Here is an 18,277-nt window from a genome sequence, read left to right on the forward strand (position 1 = left end):
GATGTTGCGCCGACCTGTGAAACCAATCTAAAGCCCATCTACACTATTCCCTTATCGTCCATATGTTTATCCAATGACCATTGAAATGCCCTTAACGTTGGCGAGTCCACTACTGTTGCAGGCAGGGCATTCCACGCCCTTACTACTATCTGAGTAAAGAACCTAGTCAAGCACCAAGTCTGATATGGCCTCCCCCAGTCGGTCTATCTACATATTGAGTCAGGAATCCTTCCTGTACACACCTGACAAAATCTGCTCCATCCAAACCATTTGCACTAAGGAGTTCCAGTCAATATTAGGGAAGTTGAAGTCACCCATGACAACAACTCTGTTACTGCTGCACTTTCCAAGACCTGCCGCCCAATCTGATCCCCTATCTCTCTGCTGCTATTGGGGGGTCTATAGAAAACTCTCAATAAAGTGACTGCTCCTTTCTTGTTTCTGACTTCCATCCATACTGACTCAGTAGACAAACCCTCCTCAACTACCTCCTTTTCTGCAGCTGTGATGCACTCCCTAATTCACAGTGCCACTCCCCCTCCTATTTTACCTCCCTCCCTATTCTTCTGAAAACATCTAAACCCCGGAACATCTAACAACCATTCCTGCCCCTGTGAAATCCATGTCTCCGTAATGGCCACAACATCATAGTTCCAAGTACTGATCCATGCTCTAAATTCATCTCCCTTATTCCGGACATTCCTTGTATTGAAACAGACGCACTTTAACCCATTCCACTGAGTGCAAATTTGCCCTATCAACTGTCTATCCTTCCTCACAGACTTGTTGCATACTATTCCTGCCTGTTCAACAGCTACCCTATCCTCTGATCCATAGCTCTGGTTCCCATCCCCCTACCAAACTAGTTTAAACCATCCCAAAGAGCTCTAGCAAACCTCCCACCCAGGATATTGGTGCCCCTCCAGTTTAGGTGCAATCCGTCCTTCATGTACAGGTCCCACCTTCCCCAGAAGATATCCCAATGATCCACATATCTGAAGCCTTCCCTCCTGCACCAGCCTTGTCGCCACATGTTCAGCTGCACTCGCTCTCTGCTCCTTGCCTCACTTGCACGTGGCACCGAGCAATCCTGAGATCACTACTCTGCTTGTCCTGCTCTTTAGCTTCCAACCTAACTCCCTAAAATCTCTTTTTGATCCTCATCCCTTTTCTTAGCTATGTCGTTAGTGCCTATGTGCACCACGGCTTCTGGTTGCTCACCCTCCCCCTTAAGAATCCTGCAGACTTAATCCGAGACATCTCTGGCCCTGGCACCCGGGAGGCAACATACCTTCCGGGAATCTCGCTCGTGACCACAGAATCTCCTATCCATTCCCCTAACCATTGAATCTCCTATTACTATTGCTTTTCTATTCTCCCCCCTTCCCTTCTGAGCCACAGAGCCAGACTCAGTGCCAGAGACCTGGCCGCTGGGGCCTTCCCCCGGTAGGTCATCCCCCCCAACAGCATCCAAAACGGCATACTAGTTTTGAAGGGGAACGGCCACGAGGGATCCCTGCACTGTCTGCCCGTTCATTTTCCTTCCCCTGACTGTAACCCAGATACTCTTGTCCTGTACCTTGGGTATGGCTACCTCCCTGTAACTCCTCTCTATCTCCCCCTCTGCCTCCCGGATGATCCGAAGTTCATCCAGCTCCAGTTCCCTAACATGGGCCGGGATTCTCCCCTACCCGGCGGGGGGGGGGGTCCCGGCATGTCGGAGTGGCGTGAACCACTCCGGCATCAGGCCGTCCCAAAGGTGCAGAATTCACCGCACCTTTAGGGGCCAAGCCCTCACATTGAGGGGCCAGTCCCGCGCCGGAGTGGTTCCCACTCCGCCGGCTGGTGTTAACGGCCTTTGGCGCCACGCCAGCCGGGGCCGAAAGCACTTGGCCGGCCTGCGTAAGTCTGCGCATGCGCTGGAGCGTCAGCGGCTGCTGACGTCATACCGGCGCATGCGCAGGGGAGGGGGTCTCTTCCGCCTCCGCCATGGTGAAGACCATGGCGAAGGCGGAAGAAAAATAGTGCCCCACGGCACAGGTCCGCCGGCCGATCGGTGGGTCCCGATCGCGGGCCAGGCCACCGTTGGGGCACCCCCGGGGTCAGATCGCCCCGCGCCATCCCCCAGAAACCCAGAGCCCGCCCGCGCCGCTAATCCCGCCGGTCAGGTAGGCGGTTTAAACCACACCGACGGGAGAGGCCTGTCAGCGGCGGGACTTCGGCCCATCGGAGAATCCCGCCCATGGTCTCTGAGGAGCTGGAGTTGGGTGCATTTCCCGCAGGTGTAGTCAGCGGGGACACCGGTGGTATCCCTCACCTCCCACATCCTACAGGAGGAGCATGCAACTACCCTAGCCTCCATCCCCTCTGGTCTGAATTCAGAGATTTAAAGGGGGAAAAAAAAGATTAAACACCCATTAGGCCCTTTAAAATAATATATATATAATATATATATTGTTGCTACTCTCTCTCCCAAGTGAAATCTCTAAAATTGGTGCTTCTGCGAAATGATACAATGATAGGTTGCTGCCCCCAAAAAACAAAACAAACACAAAAAATAAAATGTTAAAAAATTAAAAATTAAAAAACCCAAAAGCAAACAACTCTTACCTTACACAATGTGGACCAACTGGAACTCCGCCCTCCGACTCTGCTCCCAGTCAGCTGCAGTCTCTGTAAACTCTTGGCTCCCTTCTCGCTCTTTGAGGAAATGAAATGAAAGGAGCACCCTGCTCCCTCCTCGCCTAACTCCCTCAGTCACCAAACTCTCACTATAGCACTCAAATGCACCCAAATTCAGCACTCAGTGTAAACAAATTATATAACATATATTCTATAACAGCATTATGCTGCTTTTAGAAATTTAAATAGTAATTATCTGATAATCTGGCAAACAGTTTTTGAAAGTGTTAGACCATAAGATGTAGGAACAGAATAAGGCCATTCGGCCCATCGAGTCTGCTCCACCGCTCAATGAAATCATGTCTGATCTGATGTTATAATCCTCAACCCCGCTCTCCTGTCTTATCACCATAACCCTTGATTTCCTTACTGAATAAAATTCTGTCTATCTCAGCCTTGAACATACTTAACGACCCGACCTCTACAGCTCTCTGCGGTAAAGAATTCCACAGCTTTAAGGGCTGGTTTAGCTCAGTGCCAGACAGCTGGTTTGTGATGCAGACAAGGCCAGCAGCGCGGGTTCAATGCCCGTACCAGCTTACCCGAACTGGCACTGGAATGTGGCGACTAGGGGCTTTTCGCAGTAACTTCACACTTGTGACAATAAAAGGTTATTATTATTACCCTCTGAGAGAAGAAATTTCTCCTCAACTCTGTCTTAAATGCATGAGATTATGCTCTCTGGTCCGAGTCTCTTCCCCAAGAGGGAAACAACCTCTCAGCCTCTACCCTGTCGAGCACACTTGAGGAGATTTGAAACCATGTTATTATTTTGAAAAGTTCTAAAAGCAACATGTGTATAACAGAACAGGGTTTTTCAGAAGGTGTGCTGACGAGGAAATAAATAACAACAGGTAGGGGGGTGGGTCCCAATTTGAGCCCATAATCCAGCTGGATATTGCAGAGCAGTACTGAGGAAGCACTGTATTGACAGAGATCTAACCTTTTTATGTGATAAAGATGCTAAGGATCCCATGCACTGCATTAGGAAGAATAGAATATTCTCCTCATGTCCTGGTCATCATCAACCAATACATTCAAAAGAAAAGGTAGCTGGTCATCTATCTCATGGCTGTTTGCTGGATTCTACTGCCATGGAATTTTAAATAGAATCATAGAAACCCTACACTGCAGAAGGAGGCCATTCGGCCCATCAAGTCTGCACTGACCCTCTGAAAGAGCACCCCACTCAGCCCACCCCCACCAAAACTTTGGACACTAAGGGGCAATTAGCATGGCCAATCCACCTAACCGGCACATCTTTGGACTGTGGGAGGAAACCGGAGCACCCGGAGGAAACCCACACAGACACGGGGAGAATGTGCAAACTCCACACAGTCCCTCAAGCCGAATGTAACCCGGGTCCCTAACGCTGTGAGGCAACGGTGCTAACCACTGTGCCACCTTGCCACCCAGAGGGCTGTTTGCTGACCAATGTTTGTTTCAGTCAGTACATTTTTTTTAATATGTGGAGTTTGACATGAGAACGGAGAATAAAATATGCATCAGTTGTTATGCAGGCTTAAAGAGAAACAGTCTGAGTGACTGGTCAACTCAATTAAAAGACAGTTAATTTTTGCCAGCATTGTATTGTAATTTCTCCCCCGAACGTGGCAGCAACTATTGGAGTTTGCACACGCTCAGTTAAACTTGGAAAGTCAGAGGGTGTTGTCAATGATTCTAGACTTCGCCAGAGGATGAGATCTCACTGGACTGCAATCAAGGAATATAAATTGAACTGATGAAAGCTTCCACTTTCATGTTGTTCAGGAGAGGAGTTGGTCTTCACCAGCGATGTCAATTGGGGGTCGTCGCAAATCGGCACTTTTCACTGCGACAATTTTCATTTTCTGTTGACTTGTCAAATATTGCCAAGATTCTTAACTTCCAGCCAAGGAAGGGTGAGATTACAAAGTGGGCCTCCAAAACGAGTTTGAACTACCATTCTGAGAACTTCAGTGAAAAGATCAGTCCTAATGTAAATCAGTTTCACCCCCTTAGTCACCCCTTTGAAAATGCTCCACCAAGTTGAATGAGGTGTAACTGGGATTTTAACAACGTCCTACGTTCATGATTATTGCTACAACCCCTCATGGGCCCCGAAAATCTACTTTCATATTTGTTGAATGTCAAATTTCTCTATTCTGATCTATCAATCTCTACCCCTCTTTAAGTAATCCCAAATAAAGTACTTTGTTATAGTGTAATTGAAAAATTAGTACCCATTTAATTGTTTTACATACTGCTTGTCCTATTTTAATATCCTTCGCCAAACCTATCTGTACTATGGACATAACATTCAGCTAATGTTCCAGAATGTCAGCAAGTACACCAAAAATGATCTGCACACGTCTAGACTCACAAAAGCGCCCAACTGCAATAGAGATGCTGTGCACATAGAACATAGAACATAGAACAGTACAGCACAGAACAGGCCCTTCGGCCCTCGATGTTGTGCCGAGCAATGATCACCCTACTTAAACCCACGTAACCCGTATACCCGTAACCCAACAATCCCCCCATTAACCTTACACTACGGGCAATTTAGCATGGCCAATCCACCTAACCCGCACATCTTTGGACATGTGCAGGGACTTGTGGTGAAGCTGTGCAGGTAGCAGTAAACTGCTCTTGTCCAAAGATGGGGTGTAACTGTGAGTACTGTATCTGTGCATGTCACTGTAAATTTTGAGTGAGAAGGCTCTATTCAATGCACTCAGCGGCAAGTAACAAGATTCAACACAGCTGGAGAAGGCATTGGATTCACTAGTCAACGTGTCCAAGGTACTTCATCTGGTGCTGCTTTACTTTGCTTCATTGAGTCACGTTTGCAAGATGCTCAGCATTAAGTGGCAAGGGCAGCTCTACTTCCAAAATGAAGAGGTAAGCTGTCACTTTGGAACAGACATTAGAAGCCCTATGATGTGTTGACACTGGTGAGAAGGCAGCACCCATGATGAATTCACTTGGGCTTCCACTGATGGCTTTGGACACCATCAAGAAAAACAAAGACAAGAGAAAGATTGATGGCCAAAGTGCAGCTCTCCTAAGCACTATGAAGATCACCTGTAGTAGGTGTGGCATTTTTGAAAATTGGAAGGACCCCCAGAACCAAAGGAACATGCCTGCCAACACGCCGATTACCCGAGAAGGAACTAAGAGTTTGGGTGGAATCTTTCCCTCTCACCTGTAATGGGGATCATGGCATGGGTGGAGGGAGGGGGTGGGCACACAAAGTTTGGTGCAATTGGAGAAGCCTGTTTCCTGCTGACGAAAAATTAGCTTTGAGTTTTGTTCTCCCAATTTTGAAAGGTTTAAAAGTGAGTCAAACTTCCTGCTGATCTATGTTGGGACCACATTTTCATTCAAATGCATCTCATGAAGGCTGATTAAAAGGCCAGCTCTCTGGAATTACATCCCCCCAAATTAAGTGTCCCGGCAGCAGATAATTAGAAGGGCATGTTTCATGGTTTGTATGAGGTGGCACACACCTGGCGAGCTTCAGTTCATCCATGAATTAGAGGTCAGTAAATGCTGCTTCCGCCTTCCTTTAAGAGCGCAAAATATTGGGTACCTGGAGCAGAAACTGTGCTAAAGCTAGGCAAGAGGAGCACTGGAGGGGTGGAATGGAGGTGGGACTATGGGAGGAGGAAGCAAATACGTAAGGGGTGAGACAGAGGCAGATCTTGGCAGGGGAATGACGGACACAAGACGGGATAGATCCCAGGATGTATGGGAGGAGTTCAGCCAGTTGAAAGGATACTCTCTAACTGTTCAAACTACAGAGAGCATGGCCCAGCTGGGCGCTGGACTTGAGGGTCTCATGCACAATGAATGAGCTTGGCTCCTTAAATAATGGTGCACATGTAGGTGAGATTCCATTAATTCTAGGTTGCTGTGGTGCATATGGTCTGAACTGATACCTGATCCTCACAGAGGCATGGTTGGAGTGCGTGTAGCTTCAAATAATCAATGGCCAAGGCTGCTGTGCAGAGGCAACATGGACAACACGTAAGTGCAAGGATTGGGTATCAATATTTATTACCAAGGCTGCTGGGGGACAATTAAGAGATGTTATAGGACACGGATCTTTTGAACCTGTTTAAGACTCATTGTGAGTGCGCAGTCACGTCTGAGGGGAAATCCCATCCATCTGTTGCCCTCCAGGATGATATCATTCTGATAGGTGTGGTCTTGGTATGCAATGTTCAGACTGTGGACAAGTCCAGGGCTAGATACTGGATTACTGCCTTGAATATGGAGGGAGACATTCAAGGGGAACTTTGTTCAATTGTATCCATTCACAGATTCAAGGAGGCATGGGCAATACAGGCTACATGAAATGCTGCCTTGTTGATAGCGATGATTACAGTAAGGCGAATAAGGGCCCATCACCAATTGGCACAGCTACAGCAAGTCCATTGCCCTGAGGGTCAATAACAAATGGGGCCCCAGGGAAACCCAGATGCTGCCAAAGAAGGACCGCACAGTGGTTAGCATAGTTGCTTCATAGCCCCAGGATCCCAAGTTCGATTCCCGGCTTGGATCACTGTCTGTGCGTAGTCTGCACATTCTCCCTGTGTCTGCGTGGGTTTCCTCCGGGGGCTCTGTTTTCTTCCCACAGTCCAAAGATGTGCAGGTTAGGTAGATTGGCCATGATAAATTGCCCTTTGTGTCCAAAAAAGGTTGGGTGGGGTTACTGGGTTACGGTGATAGGGTGGAGACGTGGGCTTAGGTGGGGTGCTCTTTCCCAGGGCCAGTGAAGACTCGATGGGACGAATGGCCTCCTTCTGCACTGTAAATTCTATGATTCTATGAAATCCGTGAAGATGTTTGGAGTGACGAAGATTCTTCAGAAGACATAACTCATGCGCGAAGATGAGCGACAGACAGTGCAGCAGGCACCTTTGCTTGTCTTAGGATGTGGTAGCTCATATTTGCCAACATTCTATGTGAGGATTGCACACCCCACAGACTGTGATTGCATTCAATGTCAATCATTATGAAAGTTACTGCCACACTAAATGTTTTTGCCAGCAGATCCTTCCAGGGCTCTCCACTGGGGACCTCTGCAGGATCTCATAATTGGCAACGGAGAAATGCATGGGGTGGGGGGGTGGGGGGTGTGGGGGGCAGGGGAGAAATATGACCTTTTCAGTGAACATTTCCGCATGGCTGAAGAAAGCCAGGCTGCCAGAGCTGTGGGATTTGCTGTGATTTCAAGCTTTCTACAAGTCCAGGGAACCATCAACTGCACACATGTGGCCTTGAGAGCTCCCTGGCAGCAGCCTGTGAGATTCATTAATAGAAAAGGATTTTACTCTCTAAAATCCAGCTAATTTGTGAGAAACTAAAGCAGGTCCAACATGTGCTCGGTATACAGGGAGTTTATATGATTCTTAAATTGTCAGTCACTTGCAGGTGCCAGGAATATTTGAGGGAGCTCGGTACTTCAGAGATTAGCTCCTGGGTGATAAGAGGTACCTCCAGAAGGCATGTTTCAATGTGGCACTTTTCAGGTTAAACTAAAACTTTGGGCCCAGGTTTGTAAAAAAAAACCGAATGAGTATATTCTCCTGACCTCAACTGAGAACCTGTGTATTGGAGAATTGATCAGAACTGTATGTGGTGAGACATTGGACAGACGTGTCCTGAAGCCAGAGCAAAGGCAAGGATAATGCAATTACCATCTTGTCGGGCAACGATGTTGCACTTAAATTGTCCTCAAAGGACTCAGATGATGACCTTGATGGAGAAATCTACAGAAGAATGCTGATTGGTACGCTAAACAAAATGTTGTTAACCTGTGATGGCTGTCAGGTTGCTTATAATATCGAGGAGCATGAAGCATACTGGCATAGAGTTGGCACAGGGCTTTGCACAGAGCTTAGAGCCCATTCTTCCTGTATGGAAGTGGTAGTCAAAGCTATTTGCACATTCATGGACCCAACCATGATGCAGTGTGTGCTGGCTGATGTTGCAGTTTCCATTGCAGCATTAGCAGCATGTAGCCAGCATCTGAGTGCTGTACTGGAAGCTCAGATAATAGTCATGTTTTGTGAGGCCCATCAAGAGTCCAGCACAAGTTTGTTGCGTCAAAAAGAAAGTAACTTTTATTTGCATCAATATTTACACAGCACCAGTAGTACACTACTGGTTCTCTCTCTAGCCAGTACCATACTGGCCAGTTCTATTTATACAGCTCAAAGGTTAAAGATTGCCCTGCCCCCTTTTTCGGGCTGCCCATATTCCCCCAGATCCATGGGGCCTTCTGTGCCCAGTGGGCACCTCAGGGGCTGGAGTGCTTTATCAACCCTCTTACTCATACTTTGATTTAACGTTTATTAAATTTCCATTGATCCTTGTTTCTTTTGAGCAGTGTCCCTTTTTGACTTGTCCTTAAGTTGGTTTCTTTTTGTATAATTGTTTGGCCTCAAAAGAGTCCAAGGGGTAGCCAATTGTCCCCACTCAATAGAATCCGGGCAGGTTGCAAGATCTGTATGCTACCATCCCAGCTCAGACCACTGTCTTCATGGATGATAATGTGAAAAGGGGCTTGCAGAGCATCATAGCAGTCCAGCAATCTGTCCTCAAACAGGCTACTAAAATTGCCAACGCACTGCCTCAGGGTTTGGCAGTGGCTCTATGGGGCATGGACTTGATGCCCGTTGTCAAAGTTAACAGTGTTCAGCCTCCGACCACCACCATTCTACCAGTGTCCTTGCTGTTGCTTGTTAACCAGAAGCTCAGACTCCTGCCATCCACGTAGATACGGTGGAGTCCAGAGCTGGACCTCAAAGCCCAGAGCTACTTGATGTCATCCAGTAAGGCCATTTTCTGTCTTCTGCTCGGCCAGTGGGGTAGCACTAGGCTAGCACTAGAACAGAAAAAGGTAGATAGAAGACAAACTCTGGTTGTTGGTTGATGTTTGTATGCAATATGGCATAATTTTGCTCATAATTTTGATTTGGAATTTTTATTTTGTGATAGCTTTTATTTTGCATTGTTGTCAAGTAGACGCTGTAGATGCAAAGTGTATGACTATAGGTGAATGGGGAATTGGAACTACGTTTACTGGCATCAGAAATCTGACCAGAAAGTGGCTACCTAGGTTGCCTCTTCCTCCTCCTCCACATGTCCCTCCTCCTCATGCCGCTACTACTCCTCAAGCCCCTCCTCTTCCTCAAGCTCCTCCTCCTCCTCATGTCCCTCCTCCTCCTCTTGTCCCTTGTCATGCGAGTGTCCCTTTAAGAAAGTTTTTATCTTATCACATGGCTTCAGCGATGACATTTTTGTGGGTGGAGCTGAGCTGTGGCTGTGAGTTTTACTTTCACTTTGAGTTTTTGAACTGGTTTGAACTGCACAGGGTGAAAGAAGTGTTTTTCTCTATCTTCCTTTTAAAAGCTGTTCCAGACTGCTTGGTAACCTAAGAGAGATAATTGCTTTCTGAAAGATATTCAAATCTGCTTTTTGAAAAGTGGAACACAGTTTCAGTAACAACAGTATTTCAAAGGCCATGCCTTTGAAAAGGGGTTTCTAGTTTTAATTGGATTTTGTTATTGAATTGGAACAGTTAAGGGGGATTCATTAAGGGTTATACATAGATTACTGTAGCTGTGTGGGGTCTTTATGTTTTTCATTGATAAAAATTCTTGCTGTGTGTGTTTATACAAATGTTAACTAAATTGTTAGAATAAAGCTTATTTTTTTGATTAAAAGCACCTAAGAAGCCTATTGAATAACTCCTGAAAGGAAGGCTCGTCCTAGCCAAATTCAACATAAAGGTTGTAGGTCAGGTGGACTCCATAATACACTTTGGAGTTTTTAAGCCCTGGCCCATAACACCCTCCTCCTCATGTCCCTCTTCTTCCTCATGTCTCTCGTCTTCCTCATGTCCCTACGGCTCCTCATGTTCCTCCTCTGCCACATGTTCCTCCTCGTCCTCATCCTTCCACTTCCTCAAGTCCCTCCTTCTCCTCATGTCTCTCCTCTTCCTCCTGTTCCTCCTCTTCATGTTCCTCCTCTGCCTCACGTTCCTCCCCTGCCTCACGTTCTTCCTCTTCCTCGTCCTTCCACCTCCTCAAGTTCCTCCTTCTCCTCATGTCTCTCCTTCTCCTCATGTTCCTTCTCCTTGTGTCCCTCCTCCTCCTCTTGTCCCTCATCCTCATGTCCCTACTCCTCCTCAAGTCCCTCCTCTTCCTCCTGTTCCTCCTCAAGTCTCTGGTCTTCATCTCCCTCCTTCTAAAGCTTGTCCTTATGTCTCTCCTCCTCATGTCCATGCTCCTCCTCATGTCCCTCCTCAAGTTCCTCCTCCTTCCTAAAGTCCCTCCTCTTCCTCGTGTTCTCCTCCTCCTCATGTCCCTCCTCCTCCTCATGTTCCTCCTCCTCCTCATGGTTCTTCTTCCTCCTAATGTTCCTCCTCCTCATCATGTCCCTCCTACTCCTTATTTTCCTGCTCCTCAGCTGCTCTGATCCTGATTGGAGGCAGGGGTTGTCTCCTCAGCTGGTGAGGTTGCACAGGGTACAGCAGGTATTGCAGCCGGATGAGTTCTTCATGAAACATCCAGTCAGAAAAGAGCTGTTTAGATTACCTTCCCCACTCCTTCTCCTCCTCCTCATGCTCCTGCTCCGGAGCTGCTTCCTGTATTGCTGGTGATATGGACTGTCCATTAATGACAGGGGATTACCGCCAATCCTGACAGCCTTTCTGCTGAGTATTAGAGGGCCCACTTGACAATAGTCTGCTTTATCAAAGTTCATGTGCAGAGTGGCTTTCATTGTATACATGCTGTGGACATGTGGGTTGGACTCTAATCTTCAGGTAGTCTTTCTGTTGCCCAGTAATTACCCTTTGGTTGGCCATGGCAATCTGAAATGCTGCTGGCTAGCTACAGAATGAAGGCATCATCACTGCTGCCAGGATATAGATATTGACCTGATTGATTCTCTGCTCGGGCTCATACACTAGTGGATAGCGAGGGAGTGAAATCTCTTTCCGTCTGGGATAGGGAAGAGCTGGCTTGCAGTACGTGTAAAAATGATGCGTGTGCAGTTAATGACATCATGGGGAAACCCGAAATCATGTGAAGCCATGTGCTCACTGGCTGGTTAATCCATTGCAAAAGAGAACTAAACGTAATTACTTCACATTAAATAGAAAAGCTCAGTGACTCCTCTTACGTGATAGCAGACAGCAAACTGAGACAGGGTAAATATCTCCAGCTCCAACCAAGAAGGGGGTCAAACACATAAAGGTTCACCACCATAATCACCTTCCGAGGAGGTAGCAATGCAATCTTTACCCTGCTCTGCGCTCACAGGTTTCAGTAGGGCTGAATAGTGGAACAATTTTGATGAGCTAAATGACCATGTCCTCTTTCTATGTTCCTATCATCCCACTGACGTGTTCTTGTTTTTGTGACCTCGTCCTATTTCCCCATGATGGCCTTTTGTCCCAGCTGAGACCCTTGGGCCACATCTAGAGTGGATTATGGAATGGTAGGCTACAGGGCCAATTAGCAATAAATGTATGCTATATCTTGAATCAGATGTGTCTTTCTAAGCACACTATTAAAAGAAAAACATCAAAAGAGGATACATATGTTCAGTGATCGGAGATTTGGAAGCTATGGTTCCTTAGACCAATAAACTCATACATGTTATTGCACCGAACACATACTTCATTATTCCATTACATTCTGTCTTTCCCTTGTGGGAATCTATAATTCACACATCCCCGTTACAAAGATTAAAATAGGAATTTGTAATGGAAACCATTTCAAGATAACCAGTTAACCCTGTTCAGAAGTAAGGGCACAGCTAACATGTCATTTTTTAAAAATATTGTTTTCTTTCCCGATCACTCCCTATTTTGAACTAATCTGTCTTTCCATAGAATTTACAGTGCAGAAGGAGGCCATTCGGCCCATCGAGTCTGCACCGGCTCTTGGAAAGAGCACCCTACCCAAGCCCATACCTCCACCCTATCCCCACAACCCAGTAACCCCACCAAACACTAAGGGCAATTTGGACCCTAAGGGCAATTTAGCATGGCCAATCCACCTAGCCTGCACATCTTTGGACTGTGGGAGGAAACCGGAGCACCCGGAGGAAACCTACGCACACACGGGGAGGATGTACAGACTCCACACAGACAGTGACCCAAGCTGGGAATCGAACCTGGGACCCTGGAGCTGTGAAGCATTTGTGCTAACTACTATGCTACCGTGCTGCCCTCTCATTATTTCGCCATCTGTCTGCTTTGACATTGAATTGAATATTTTAATTGACATGCCTTGTTCAGATTGCACTATTCATTAACAATTTTTCAGTCTGATCAGTTAAGGAAATGTTTGACCTGTTTTTGGATGACAGGACTCTCCAGTACAAATGCTCCAAGATTGAAGGTCGATGTGCAAATCCTCGAGGCTAGTGCTGTTGCTTTGCCACTTAGAGTCAAATCTAATATGTGCCTAGAAGATTTTTAATGCATTATAGTTAGCGGATCTGCAGAATGAACAAAATTTGACGGGTTTGGGTTCGCTTTTTCCACAAGAATGCGCAATTAATATTTTTGTACTACTTGTAGAATGTTTAGAGATGATCAGCTAAATCCCTGAATTAAACAGCTTGTGTGAATTCACATGAGTAAGGCAGAAATTTGACAGCTGTAATTAAGCTTAACCCCTGTAGTAAGTAATAAATCTAACTTGATCAGTAGCAGCAGCAGTGCCATTTAAACAGATGTTTCAGATGGGACCAAAACTTAGCCCCTTTTGATGTAATTCTCATTTGATTGGTGGAATTTCTATAACATTTAAAGATTTTTTTTTCTTTCCCAGTACAAAATGTGAACAATCCCTCACCATCGACACTTGAGTGACAACTGTGGTAAAGACATCTGTAATTTAGAGAGACAGCACATGTGCTAAATGTTTTTTTATGTTTGGTCCACTGGAGACATCAATGTAAAACGGTTCTGGTAAGGGGTTAGCAAGGGAGTTGTCTGCAGTTATGCACTGATCATTTAGCACAGCCATTTCTGCAAGTGTTTCGCGTCCTGTGCCCATATAAAATCGTTGTGTCTGATTTATGGTTTAGAAATAATTTTGCTTGACTCGGTTCTCACTGAGTCTCACAGAAGCAGCAGCTTCTTGTTTAAAAGTTCTCAATGACAACACCTGAGTAATGCGTAGGCGATATTTGTAACTTGTGCAAACTGCAGAGCAATAAAGCACCTTGCTTCGGATAATTGCAATCATTTAATACACAGTATTATTCCTTCATGAATCTGAAATAAGACCTAACAATGCAGACAAGAATCAATTTTCTGTTTGACATTGATATGTCCATTATATATAAGTCAATAAGATAACAGTTATTAGTGGGGGGAAAGCATATTGTCAATAATGCAATTAAGGAGTAACGCAACATTCTGTGAATGATTCCAAATGCCCACATTTTGGATATTGCACCAGTGTTAACATTTTGTCTTTCTGACTTCATAAGACGCATTGACTTAGAAACTTCAGAGACAAAGAAACGCATGAGCAACTCAAGACAACAGGGGTTTTCAAGATTGTGTTGCACACGGTTTGTCAGTATAGCTGCAAACCTGGACTACTGTTGTACCTGGAAAGGTAACACAAGTTCTTGTTTAGTTACTTTGTATAAATGCGCCCTCTATCTATATGAATAAATTCCTTGTCACCTCCCGTTTGTTATTATGACAGATGTTCCTATGTAATGTGGAAGGACAGGGTCTTGGTGCATTTCTGGTGAAGAGTTCAATGCTGGATTTGGGTTCCTGTAGGCAAAAGAATTCTTCTCATCGGCAGCATATCCCCGATTTTCCATGATGTAACCTGTAACGGCACAGGGTGATCTTTGGAAGGTATGCTTTGAAAACAACTGTCCATAACTTAAGGATCCGAGCTGGGTTTGTTCTGATGTCCCCATAGCCAATGGTCCTTGCTGTTCATGTACCCTCTCTTCACTCAGTTTTGTAACGGCCCTAATGTTATTCATGTTGTCCAGATTTGGTTTATGGTGGTTGCCATGTTCAAACTGGAGCTCTTTCATACAAATCCTCCTAGTTTGTTCATATGGTGTTTGGGTTGGTAAAAGTTGTTGCCTTATCCTTGCCATTGATTTGGCTCCATCACAGTCTGACTTAGCTAACAAAGAATTATTCAATGAAGGTGAAAAACACTTCCCATCATTGCACAATTTCTCCTGAGAATTATGTTTGAACAGTACCTTACACTCTTCCTTGATAACATGTTGTACGGGATTCAATGCTTCCGCTTTGTTTTGCTTTATAGGGTTAATGTAAGGTTCTTCCTTATACTTATTGTTTGGTCTTGATGATACACAACTTGAGAAGGTGCCCGATGTTGCTACTTCACACTGCCTGCTGTTGGGCAATACACCTAAATGAAAAATAAAGTATGAAGAAAGTGTTAAGCACAATGTGATGAGAGTGCAATAGCCATTGAATGAGTACTAAATAGGTGAATGCTGTTTCTAATTAGCCTAGTTTGTTTAGGCGATGTCCAATTATTTTCAGTCTTCCATTAAGGTGCTAGAAAATCAATCAACTGAAGGATCCTATTAAGCATTCCAACTAGTTTTGAAAAAATTACCACCAGTGACTGATTTACTATGAAAACAGAATCTAGGCCATTTATCATCTCTGCCGTTTTGGAACATTAGATATGGCAATGGTAGCTCCCATGTCCATTTAATCTTAATGAATGTCTTGAATCACTGTATAAACCAGCATGTGACTTCAATAAACATATGCAAGATAATTTCATAGAATTTACAGTACAGAAGGACGCCATTCAGCCCATCGAGTCTGCACCGGCTCTTGGAAAGAGCACCCGACCCTATCCCCATAACCCAGTAACCCCACCCAACACTAAGGGCAATTTTGGACACTAAGGGCAATTTATCACGGCCAATCCACCTAACCTGCACATCTTTGGACTGTGGGAGGAAACCGGAGCACCCGGAGGAAACCCACGCACACACGGGGAGGATGTGCAGACTCCGCACAGACAGTGACCCAAGCCGGAATTGAACCTGGGACTCTGGAGCTGTGAAGCGATTGTGCTATCCACAATGCTACCATGCTGCCCATAATAGATGATCCAAAATGAGTTATAAGCCAATAATTACATTGAGAAGTCCTGATAATAGTGAAAGCAATGTTTGAGGAGTTTAGTAACATTTGTAAAACCCTCAATATTAAAAGACTGCTTTGATCTCATTTATGAAACATAAATTTAAATGATTGTTTTGTAATCTGGTGGATAACATAAATTGCTAGTTAAACTAGATGTTCGATTGGAAGTGCTTGTCCCATCAAGTACTGTAATCATTGTTTCCTGCCACACGCAGGGATTTTTTGGGGGGGACAATGTATTTTATGCACCATATATTGTTTTGGGGAAAATGGTTTGTTTCCAGAAAGTGTCAGCTAGTTATTACCCTGGTTACATCAGTAAAATCAGTGAGTTTCAGATGCTCCATTTAATAGCATAACTCAGGCTATGTTCAACAAGGTGAAGTGTAGAGGTTAATTGTTGTAGCTTGTCTTCCACATTTGAATGAGAGTGACCCAAATAGCCGCTCATAGTCTTATAACCCCAGGAGTTACAATTTAAAGTTGTTACAGTTATACACTTGGTTAATCAACAGGCAGTTAAATCACTTGCAAATCAAGGCATGAACTTCTTAAAAAGTCTTGTTTTGATGATAACATATTTGGAATTGTACATGTTAATAAGCAACTGGAGTTTTAATTAAGCATATGGCCAGTCATAAATTGACAGGAACATTTTGGCTATGAATCTGTTGACTGAAGTGAAATTGATGATTGTTTGCTGCAGTTATCTCATTGTCACACTCATTTTTAAACATTTTAAATGTTCGGTGTGAGTCTGCGAGTGTGTGTGTGTAGCTTCTCGTTTTCAAATTTCTTCATCTCTGTAGAAAATGATTGATTTTGTTTGCAGTATCTAACTCATCTATTTCATGGCACCTTCCCCGTGACACATGAATTCATAGGGACAAAAGAGCATCAGTCCATCCACTTCACCCCTGGTATATAACCATTCCAAAACTCCAACAGTTAATCATATGCACTAGTTAGAGGGCTGGAATGTGGTCCTCTATTACAAAATAAGCCTGTAATGAAATCAATGAAAAGTGAGTTCCTGGCTCAACATTAGCCTACTAGGATCCGGAAGTAAAATTTCAGAAAAGTTTACATTATCTAAAAGCTATTTCCTGATGATTTCCTTCACAACATTCTATTTTAATTACTGTCACAGTGTATAATTTGACTTTAAATCTGTATGATTCAAATTTTTAGAAACTGCGCTAAATAATTTCAAGCAAGCAAATAACTGATAGAGTAGGTCAGGTGTCATTTGGTGAGATGTGACATTGAGACCTTGTTCACCTGTGGATATTCTCTTGGCACAGTTCCAAGAGAGCATGGAATTCTCTCTGAAGTCCTGGCCCATATCCATCTCTCAACCAACACCACCAAAATTGGATCAACTCGTCATGTACTTCAATTGCTGTTATTGGATCTTGCTGTGCATAAAATTATTGGGGCATTTGCCTATGTAACAGAGACTGGACCTTAAACAAATTAATTGACTGTAAAGCACTTTGAGACTCAAAGAAAACCCTCCTAAAATGTACAATTTTAAGTAGCTCTCAGAGCAACAGCAGAACTTACACTGATAATTCTGTGCAGAGCAATACTGGGGTTCACTGCTGGGGTGATCCTGCAGATTCTTCGAGGGAGAATGACTTTGAGCTGATGATGAACTTGTCAGATGCCAACAGCTGTCACTGGTTGCCTGAAATGCACCCACGTAGAACCTTGCTGTTTCACAAGGTGACCTTTGACTCTGAGCTATTCGAGCAGTTGCCATCCTTTTTTTGCTGGGCAGCACTTGGGCCTCCAATGGGAAGTGTCCGTAGGTGTAGGTGAAAGGCTGCCCGTGTGACGGGGCATAAAGAAGTTCATTGTTCTCCTGGTGAGAGGTGCTTTCCTGGGGCGAAACGATATTTAGCAAGGGGCTTCCTCCCCAGTTACTGGTGTGGTCACAGTCCGCTTTCTCAGTGTGGAATGAATTATATTGCTGGAAAGTAGGACAAGAGGAAAGGAAAGTCACTTATAATAAGAACCGAATGTTAAACGAGGTGATTAGTCTAATTGTACAATCTTATCTTAAACTATATTAAAAAATGTTTACACTTTTGCAAGTATTTATCTCATCCACATGCCTGTTTTGGATAGAATTGATCTGATTAAATTAGGGGATGCTTTGACAAAGGGGCATCTGGACTCGAAACGTTAGCTCTTTTCTCTCCCTACAGGTGCTGTCAGACCTGCTGAGATTTTCCAGCATTTTCTCTTCGGTTAGGGGATGGATTCTCCATTGCACAGCACTAGTATCGGGATTCCCGATCGGCGGAGAATGGTGGGACGCCTGAACAATGGGTTCGGCGCCAGGCACCAGACCTGTTGCAATGCTCCGCTGCCCCATCGCCGGCCTTGGCAGGTTCCTGA

General features: G+C 44.8%; 1 protein-coding gene across 1 annotated transcript in view; it reads right to left on the minus strand.

The window, feature by feature from the left end:
• Positions 1-14,133: 14,133 nt before the first annotated feature.
• The window catches only part of sim2 (SIM bHLH transcription factor 2), a 178,602-nt gene continuing 174,458 nt past the window's right edge, over positions 14,134-18,277 (minus strand). The window contains exons 10-11 of the mRNA XM_038801561.1: positions 17,438-17,846; positions 14,134-15,113 (exon numbers count right to left, since the gene is read on the minus strand). Of these exons, the coding sequence (XP_038657489.1) occupies positions 14,389-15,113; positions 17,438-17,846 (1,134 nt within the window). The 3' untranslated portion in view covers positions 14,134-14,388. The remainder of the gene's footprint in view (positions 15,114-17,437; positions 17,847-18,277) is intronic.

This window comes from Scyliorhinus canicula, chromosome 7 (assembly GCF_902713615.1).
Source record: "Scyliorhinus canicula chromosome 7, sScyCan1.1, whole genome shotgun sequence".
In the NCBI taxonomy this organism is placed as follows: Eukaryota; Metazoa; Chordata; class Chondrichthyes; order Carcharhiniformes; family Scyliorhinidae; genus Scyliorhinus; species Scyliorhinus canicula.